Source organism: Leopardus geoffroyi, chromosome A1 (genome assembly GCF_018350155.1).
Source record: "Leopardus geoffroyi isolate Oge1 chromosome A1, O.geoffroyi_Oge1_pat1.0, whole genome shotgun sequence".
Classification (NCBI taxonomy): Eukaryota; Metazoa; Chordata; class Mammalia; order Carnivora; family Felidae; genus Leopardus; species Leopardus geoffroyi.
Window position 1 is genome coordinate 133027576 of NC_059326.1, and position 10319 is coordinate 133037894.

Below are 10319 nucleotides of genomic sequence, written 5' to 3' on the forward strand. Positions count from 1 at the left end.
AGGAAGGCAAAATATTCATTGCATAAATACACAAAATTAGGTCAAACCAAATCTAAAAATGCTAATCCATGCTTTGAATGAGCAACTGACTACACATGATAGCTCTGTTGCAGATAAAGTTTATAAGATTAAATTACAAGCCCTTAGGTTTTTATATATCCTGTGGTATATCATAATGAAGTAGATTTCAGATTATTTTTCAGTATGATGATGTAGTTTACATACCTGTGTTGCTAGCCACATACTGTTTTGAAAGTTACAATAGTGCTATTTATCACAATCCCTTTAGTTTTCAAGAATATAGCTAGGTATATTTAGAACTAGATTAAAATGAAAAGTACAGGCATCTTTCTTCCCAGCATGTTTGTAACAAATATTCAGAGATAATGAGATAACTGAGTCTGCTTATTTCTCTAAACCTATCATTGAGGTAAACTAGAAGGATATTATTGGTCATATAAAAATATGAACTCTAGTTAATTTTAAGTGTTTCACCAAACCATTGGTTTTGAAAATACTGAGCTAATACTATGATACAATTAAGTTAAAGTGAATTTTATGAGACTATATATTTATTAATACTGTTCATCATTAAAAAGAAGATCCCAGGTGGCACTGTGCTGTTAAAAGAATAGCAGTTAATTTTTTTTCCAAAAAACCCAAAAACCTTTATATATACTCAACAAGAGATTGTTTTAGTTGCTCTTAAAATTTGGGACTCTTAACTTTGATTAATAACTAAATTCTTCACAGTATTGAAAGCTAGGTATTACTGTAAATATAACGGAAAGCATTAGGAAGAAATAGCTTAACAGTGTATGTTAAAAGTACTAATAATTTTTACAGTTTTGTTGAGATGTAATTGACATATTAGTATTAGCCCAAAGTATATATCATAATAACTTGATATATGTATATATTGTGAAATGAATGCCACAACAAATTTAGTTAATGTCCATCGTCAAGGTACTGATATTAATGGCAGTTATGATGGTGATGTTTATTGGGTTCTTCATCTTCCCATGATCTAGTAATATTTTTTCCTAATCTCCTTTCACGTGTCATCATCATTTTGATTTTACATCTTAAAGAACATTGTTTGTTTACTTTTTATTTTCCCCTCATTTGAAGCATCCCCAGACATCCTGTCCAGGAGATCCTTGTCAAGACGATCTATTCATTTCAGGACAGCCGAACTACTCATCAGCTACACTTAGTCACAAAGATGTTCCTCCAGACAGCTTGATAAAAGTAGGTGCTCAGGAAATAAATGAACACATCTCTTTGAACTTACTCTGTTTTACAGATTTTAAACTGGAAATATCATGTATGCTTTAACAATGAAAATAAGTTTTTGAGGACTTTTCCTCCTTGATTAGTAAAGATTTTTTTAAAAAACTAATTTAGAAATATGAAATATATTTTTGCCCTGTTATTTCCTGGTTTAGTCCATGATTTTTTTTCCACACTGGAGAATCATTTTATTGTTTTTGATTTCTCTACTATCACCTACTTACCTTATTGTTTGAGTCAGAGGCTCTTTGGCATTCCTGTTTGAGTCAGAGGCTTTTTGGTATTGGAGAATTAAAGATGAACCTGTCTTAAATTCCTCACTTGAGGATATTTTATCATTACTAAAGACATTTTAAAATTCTTTAAATGTAATTAAAAGTCACCTTGAAAGCGTTTTGTATGTGATAAATGATGATTGTATTCTTAATACTTTTGTTACTAAAGCATCACTTACTCACAGATTTTACTTTTCTGTCACCCAATACCAGATAGTTAACTCTTTTCTTTAATATTCTCGCTCAGCTATTCTTTCTCTTAACTAATTCCGTATCCCTTGTATAACGAGATACAATTATGAAGCATACTTAACGTATTATATAAAAACTTTTGCATTGTTCTTGAGAGTAGGAACCCAGACATATAGCATAAATTCATACGTATCTATTTATTTTACCTTTTTTTTCTTTTTCTTTTAATTGAGCTATGTTAACCAGTTTCTTTTTCTTTTTAATATCAATTTTGTATTCTAGGTTACTGGGTTTGTTTTCATACTTTTATTCTCCTGAGCCATCTGCTAATGATAGCTTATTTTATTCCATGGGTATGTTTAACATTGATGTAAAGTGTCAGGCACAACCAAGAATCTAGGTGTCTAGAAGTCTGAAGCATGGGTCAGAAGTAATTACTGTTTGGAATATTTTCCTTAGGAGAAAGGTATTGAATCTGCACATAGGAATAAATGGTATAAATGTGGAGAAAAGCAAGAGCTATGTGCTGAGTTGTGTATAAGTAATAAAATAACAGCACAAGCATTTAAATACTCCTGGGCAGATGAATTGCTTCAAATCTACAGAGTTCAAGTAGTAAGCAACCACAATTAAAAAAAAAAAGATATAAAGATAATAAAATACCTCATTCTCTTTTTCTCCAACCAGTGTAAGATTTGTCATAGAGTAATATCATCTTTGTGCTCTGTTATAAAACCCCCATATAAGTTTCCAAACTTGAGAAATAACCAAGGTCTCAAATATAACACAGTGAAAAGGTAACTTTTGAAGATTTTTACTTTAAAAAAAAAGGGAAGCTTCTTTGTTTCCTTCAGCAAGGTTGATGTAAAAAAAGCATGTAGTTCTGGAACAATTGCCATAATCTTTTCCCAAACTTTTCTACTTTGGAATAATTTTAGGAGAATGGGACTCAGTATTTATCTCATAGTTTTTCTATAATTCACTTGTGGATGAGATCACCTTTTTATTAATAATCAACAATGAAATTTTAAATGATTGAATAGCTTAAAAGTATTTCCTCTTATATACAAAAATCTCTATATGCAAATATTTATAATACAAATGTAAACTTATTTTTCAGATAGATTTCTCATACTGGGGCACCTGGGTGGCTCAGTCGGTTAAGCGTCCAGATCTTGATTTCCACTCAGGTCATGATCTCACAGTATGTGAGATTGAGCCCCACGTTGGGCTGTGCCCTGACAATGGGCCTGCTTGGGATTGCTTCTCTCCCTCTCTCTCTGCCCCTCCCTGCTCACACTCTTGCTTGCTCTCTCTCAAAATAAATAAAAAATTCCTCATACTGACATAACAGCCACATTTCCACAAAGGTGGCTTTAAGTCTAAAACTCAGATTCATTCATTCTGAACAATGAGAAGCATTAAAACAAGGATAATTCTTTAACAAAATAATCACCTCAGATTTTTTTGCGTAGCTTGTGAAGAGTAAAACAGAATGTCAAGGCTTAATTTTTGTGGTTAATATTTTATGGAACTAACATTTAGAGAGTTTAAAAATTGCTAACTGGTACACACACACACAAGGAATAAATTTGCTTTTTACTATATTTGTACTTGTTAATTCTGGAAACAAAGGAATAAAAGTAGAAAATATACTCAGAATAGTAAAAAAATTCTACCACAAAACTTGTTACTTCTGTTCAGAAGAAACATGAAAAAATGCATCTTCTATGTGTGTGTGAAATGGGAAAATTTACCCTTTTACTGGGCTTAAATTTTAAAATTTTGACATAATCACCGTTTGCTGTTATTGTAAGAAAAAACAGGTCCATGCATACCAAATAGAAAAGCAAATAATTTTATGATAACTTATTTGAAACTTTAAAGAGTGAGAATCTGTCTGCCAAGGACTCAGGCAAGTTTAGAATTCATAGCTTTTTTTCTTTTAAAAGTGTAAAATTAGAAAGAATAGTGTAAGTGTCTTCATAATGTATGATTTAGAATGTTACATTCTAGTGCTTTTGTAATACTCCAAGAAGAAAATCCAACTATTTGTAATAAGACATTATTATTGGTCATTTTAAGACACTTCGTGTTTTTCTTAGATGCCTTTGAGTAATGGACAGATGGGCCAGACCCTCAGGCCTCAGGCAAATTATAGTCAAATACATCACCCCCTTCCTCAGGCTTCTGTGGCAAGGCATCCCTCTAGAGAACAACTAATTGATTACTTGATGCTGAAGGTGGCCCACCAGCCTCCATATACACAGCCCCATTGTTCTCCTAGACAAGGCCATGAACTGGCAAGGCAAGAGGTAAGAACAATCAAGAATACTTGAAATATGAAACTAAGCTCTTAATGTACTTTATAGGTTATTTAATTATTAGCAATAAATCCGTGTAGATTTTTAACATAGTTTTTACCATTTTGTTTAAAGGTGTGGTTTCATGTTAAGTTAATAAGGTGTCAAACTTTGTATTTAACTTGACTCTATGATCTCCCATGTTCTGATTAATTGACATAGCATTTAGTGTTTTGGATGTGATTATTTTTTTCCTAAGGTGGTTGCGTATCCAAAACTTTTTGTTGATATTCCAGTAATCAGACCTTCAGGAATATGAATAGTAGACCATGAAACTTGACTGGCATGTTATGGTTTCCTATTGTTAATTGACACAGAGTTTGAAATTTGACCATAGTCTCCAAACTACTTCAAGAATTAAATCTTACTAAGTAGTATTTAAAAGGTGGCTAATCATACATTTGTATATTTGGATAGTTTATTGATAAAATAATACTATTAGAAACGTAGGTAGAGAACAAATGCTTTATTCCTTTTGCTTTAGTCTCTGGGGAAAGGGAGGGTCTTGCAACAAGTTTAGTTCTTGATCTTTTTGTATAACGTGGTTATAAAAAATACTATCAATTGATCATCAATCCTAACATCTTGCGAGCATAGAAACAGATTCAGGAAATGAATCCAACAACCACCCAGGGATTTTTAAATATCTTCTGAAACACCCAGTACACAGAGATACTATGTAATTTAGATATTTTACAGATGGAAACTGATCCTAAAATACATGTTTTGTTTGTATACTCTATATCATTAAAATCCATGATATAAAAAACAAACAAACAAAAAAACCCCACAGGGTCAACATTAATCAATTGCCTGTCCTTGTAAAACAGCAATAGATTAAGTTAGGAGCTATGCTTTATAATCTCAGCTGTGCCTTTAACTCACTAACTCATTAACATGATATTCCATGTTGTAGTTTCCCTTTAGCTGCCTGAATGTTTATTTTAGATGAATCTTTATGTATTTTACCAATAGTTAAATACTGTGTGTAGCTTTTTCTGAGATAGTAGTAATAGTTTATTTTCATATTAATTTAGATCCGAGTGAGAGTTGAAAAGGATCCAGAACTTGGATTCAGCATATCAGGAGGTGTTGGGGGCAGAGGAAATCCATTCAGACCCGAAGACGATGTGAGTTTGTTTATATGTCTTTGAGATATCCATAAGGATTTATTCAGTTAACATAGTGCTCTTATACATAAGTGAAAATCTAACAGATACTTTTATAAATCGAGAAAACACATCACCTTTTTTATTTCTCTCTTTATTCAGCTTTTTGTCTTGAAATACCACTTCATATGAATTGTTTGAGGAAAGCAAATTAAACCCCCAATTTTATTTTATTTTTTTCCTGGTGATTTTCTTTCTTTCTTTTTTTCTTTTCTTTTCTTTTCTTTTCTTTTCTTTTCTTTTCTTTTCTTTTCTTTTCTTTTCTTTTCTTTTCTTTTCTTTCTTTCTTTCTTTCTTTCTTTCTTTCTTTCTTTCTTTCTTTCTTTCTTTCTTTCTTTTTCTTTTAATATGAAATTTATTGTCAAATTGGCTTCCATACAACACCCAGTGCTCATCCCAACAGGTGCCCTACTCAGTGCCCATCACCCACTTTCCCCCTCCCTCCCACCCCCCATCAACCCTCAGTTTATTCTCAGTTTTTAAGAGTCTCTTATGCTTTGCCTCCCTCCCTCTCTCTTTTTTTTCTTCCTCCCCCTCCCCCATGGTCTTCTGTTAAGTTTCTCAGGATCCACATAAGAGTGAAAACATATGGTATCTGTCTTTCTCTGTGTGACTTATTTCACTTAGCATAACCCTCTCCAGTTCCATCCACATTGCTACAAAAGGCCATATTTCATTCTTTCTCATTGCCAAGTAGTATTCCATTGTGTATATAAACCACAATTTTTTTCTCCATTCATCAGTTGATGGACATTTAGGCTCTTTCCATAATTTGGCTATTGTTGAGAGTGCTGCTATAAACATTGGGGTACAAGTGCCCCTATGCATCAGCACTCCTGTATCCCTTGGGTAAAGTCATAGGAGTGCTATTGCTGGGTCATAGGGTAGATCTATTTTTATTTTTTGAGGAACCTCCACACTGTTTTCCAGAGCTAAACCCCCCAATTTTAAATGTCCATTATATTATGAAGTGATTTTTAAATTTTGTTATTGCTTTTCTGCACATCTGTAGAAATAATTCCATCACTTTAATGAAAATCACTATACTCAAGTCAGAATTATCAGCACCAAAAAAAACATTGGGCTGTGGCAATATTCAGAGAAAACCGGGAGAAAAATTGTACTGTAATTCAAGTGTTTGCATACTGTTAAAGAAAAATTGTTCCTTGTTACTCTGTTATTTATGCATCCTGTTTTCCATTAAATGTTTATCTTTTTTGTTGTTACTGAAGGGTATATTTGTAACAAGGGTACAGCCTGAAGGACCAGCATCAAAATTATTACAGCCAGGTGATAAAATTATTCAGGTAAATAAGATACATCTTTTTATTATTTTCTTAGTTTTTCATTTTATAACATCTTCCTCATCAAGGAATTATTAAATGCCAGATTTTAAAAATAATTCTTTTGTGAAGTTTATTTTTAAATATTTGTGGGTGAAAAACAGTGGCATTTCTTATAAGCTACTCTCTATTATTTTCATCATTTAAAATGTTTCTTCCTGGGGCGCCTGGGTGGCGCAGTCGGTTAAACGTCCGACTTCAGCCAGGTCACGATCTTGCGGTCCGTGAGTTCGAGCCCCGCATCAGGCTCTGGGCTGATGGCTCAGAGCCCGGAGCCTGTTTCCGATTCTGTGTCTCCCTCTCTCTCTGCCCCTCCCCCGTTCATGCTCTGTCTCTCTCTGTCCCAAAAATAAATAAACGTTGAAAAAAAAAAAAATTAAATAAATAAATAAATAAATAAATAAATAAATAAATAAATAAATAAAATATTTCTTCCTTGTACGTTGCAAAATCATATGGATATTTTTGAATACATGTTTGATATTTCCTAGCATTTTGTTTAAGTTTAGGAATGCTAACTTCTTTAAAATAGGTTGAAAGAATCTTTTTGTTGCAAGAATTAAAGAATTTAGTTCATTTGAAGCACTTGGAACTGTGTGTGTGATATATAGTAAGACTTCAATAAATGTTAGGCCTAAATTATAAGAAATGTAGTGTTTATTGATGGCCCAAGGCAATATGAAGAGTAGGCCTTGCCCTCTGCTATCCTTGCATCTCGGTTGCCTTATTTATATATTAGCACATACACATAACACCTGTCTGACACTGTGTCTTAGACAAGTGCTTCCTAACATTGGATTGCTACATAAGAATTATCTGAAGACAAGGTTCCTGAGTCCCACCTTCAGAGATTTTATTTCTATAGATGTGGGGTAGGGCCCAGGAGTCTACATGTTATTTTAAATTGCCAAAATAATTCTTATTTTCTGCCAGGTTTGTGGACTACCCAGCAGAAATTTAAGTGCACAGATGCAAATACATTATTATGAAATGTTTTTCTGAAAGATATTTTTCTTCTTTCTTCTAGGCTAATGGCTACAGTTTTATCAATATTGAACATGGACAAGCAGTATCTTTGCTAAAAACTTTCCAGAACACAGTAGAGCTCATCATTGTACGAGAGGTTTCCTCATAAGGAATGTGGACAAAAAGAGGGGGAAGGCAGCAAGATTTATTGGAAGATATTTGCAGGGGAAATTAATATTTTGACTATTTTTATATGTAAAGAAGAACTCAAAAATTATGTTCAAATTTGTACATTAATGAAATCATGGAACTCGTGGTTAGAGGGAAAGAACCACTGTACAGTATATAGGGGAGACTGTTGAATTCATACCATATAAAACTTCTTGTTAGGTTTTTAAACATAGCAATCAAGGCTACAAAAACAAACATATGTTGTTTTTGTATAGATTGTAGGTTTATTTTTGGATTTCATACACATGACTGAACTCTCTGCAAGGCTCTAGTTAGCCTTGATTGTAGCCCAGAGACAGATGGCAGAGCTCTCTGTCTCATAGCTTTTATGCCCTTATTTTTATTCAACTCATATTAATGTTTTTCTGCTGAAACTACTTTTTTTTAATGTGGGCAAGAGATTTGAAGTGTTGGTTTTTGCTATGTGCATATTGAATTGAAGAGTGAGTAGGTGAAGGTGGTGCTGGTGGGTTCACTTTCCAAGGCCAGATTAAAACCATCAATTGCTATAAAAATCTGGAAGCAAAGATTGAAAAAAACGGCTGTTAATGTGTTTTTATTAATAGAATAATGCAATAAAAATGTAATGTCTTTTTAAAGAAATAAAAAAGACGATAATTGCATTTTACGAGCTCTACAGGATCTGTTCTTGTTCTAGCCATTGACAATGCATTTGCTACCGGTGATTCAATTTTTAATTTTTTAGTCACAGGAAATTTTTAACTCTACTGTAGATGCCTGTCCATGCATTTCTTGTGATATGGAAATCCTTTGATTTTTTGCAAATGGTGGTGTTTTATAATTAGTACTCCATTTTAATCTTAATTTATAATTTTTATTTTAAGCAGCAAATGAAACTAAAATGGCCAATTTTGAGATTGTGTTGCTGTAACACAAAACGTAAGCAGATTTAGGAAAGTCTCTCGATCTTGTTTGGTCTCACATTGCCTTGGTAAAGTAAAAGGAAACAGTACGCATGGAGCTAGGAAACCAAAGCAAGTTTGTGAAATTGGCACAGTGATAGAGAATTGCTGTGGAGAGTTGTAGAGCAAAGGGATGGGTCTCTGAGGCCTTCCAGTGTGTCACGGTATTCAAATAAAGGGCTGTTCCTACAGGTAACATTAAATGTGAACTCGACACTTCAGAGTCTTTAAAGGGTTTCTAAGTGTATCAGTGTAATAGAATAGTGGTTTACCACCAGCTGCCTTTGTTCCTCGTTAGTGTAACAAATATTTCATACATGTCATTAATTTGTTTATCCAAACCATTAATTTTATTTGTTTTTGTTCTGTCTGTGTAATTAAATAAAATTTTAGTAACATGAAATGGTAAGAATTAATGCATGGTTATTTGGACCAGAAAAAAGTGCCACAGAAGACCAATAACTGTTTTTAGTCAAGGCTAGTCTGGAGCCTTTCATTAGAGCAATATTCAGTTATTGCGATTCATTTTTAATTAGTAAGAAATATAATTTTGGAATTTTTAATCTGTTATGCTTTGTTCTTCAACCTTGTTTTAATTAAGACTTTTATAGGACTAGCAAAAATGGCAATTTACTTTATTTTTGCAAAAAAAAGTTGGACTTGTTGTTTTCTTGCTAGTCAGAGTAAATAGGCAGTAATTTTGAAAAGATGTGAACTCAAATATTGCACTTCTTTCAAGATGTTATCAATTGGTTATTGTACTGTATAGTTTTAATATTGATTGAAACCCTTTAACAACTCTTTGTAAATTTTAACTCATTTTAGTTGTTTTTCAGTACTATTTACATAGGAATTGATTTTTATGGATATAGTAGAAGAAATGTGCTGTATTTTGATAAAATTCATTTATTGTATGTGTGTTGTAATCTCTAAAAAAAAATAATGACAAACAGCTTCTTTAAGACAAGCCTCAGTGTTCCCTTTATTCATAGTTTATTGTAAAATATTTTGGCACGTCATTTTTTGTTGATCTCAAATTTTCAGTCACATGCCTCAATGTTCCCTTTATTCATAGTTTATTGTAAAATATTTTGGCACATCATTTTTTTGTTGCTCTCAAATTTTTAGTCATATTCTACTATTAATAAGGAATACATGAAATAGTTATAATCGTGACATTTTCAACTAGTTTATCTTGAATCAGATACATGGACTATAATTTTGGAAAAGGAAATAAGCCACAAAGAACCTTAAGTTAATTGTCTGCATATTATACTGATTTACTACATGTGCAGCAAGTGTTAAATGCACTAGTATTTTATTCTCCTCTTGTTAAAAAAATTTTTTACTGCTCTTATAACACTAAGTTCAGTGAGAAAGTTAGTTACAAAGGAGTAGGAGTAACATGATACAGTATATAACAAAAAAATAGCAAAAATGTTTTGCACTTAATAGCCATAATTTTCTTCTAAAATATTGGAAAATTAAAATGAAGTAAGAACTCTTTGTTAGAATTTTTGTTTTGGTAATGATAAGTTTTCAAAATCTGAATAGAAGGTTAAAT

General features: G+C 32.3%; 1 protein-coding gene across 9 annotated transcripts in view; it reads left to right on the forward strand.

Annotated features, from left to right (window-relative positions):
• Positions 1-9158, forward strand: part of ERBIN (erbb2 interacting protein) — a 130151-nt gene extending 120993 nt beyond the window's left edge. For 3 of the 9 annotated variants that reach the window (XM_045494814.1, XM_045494834.1, XM_045494880.1), the window contains 5 exons: positions 1132-1251; positions 3866-4075; positions 5161-5253; positions 6525-6599; positions 7663-9158. In XM_045494814.1, the coding sequence (XP_045350770.1) occupies positions 1132-1251; positions 3866-4075; positions 5161-5253; positions 6525-6599; positions 7663-7770 (606 nt within the window). In that variant the 3' untranslated portion in view covers positions 7771-9158. The remainder of the gene's footprint in view (positions 1-1131; positions 1252-3865; positions 4076-5160; positions 5254-6524; positions 6600-7662) is intronic. The other 6 variants (XM_045494824.1, XM_045494851.1, XM_045494845.1 and 3 more) reach the window with 4 other exon arrangements.
• Positions 9159-10319: the final 1161 nt, after the last annotated feature.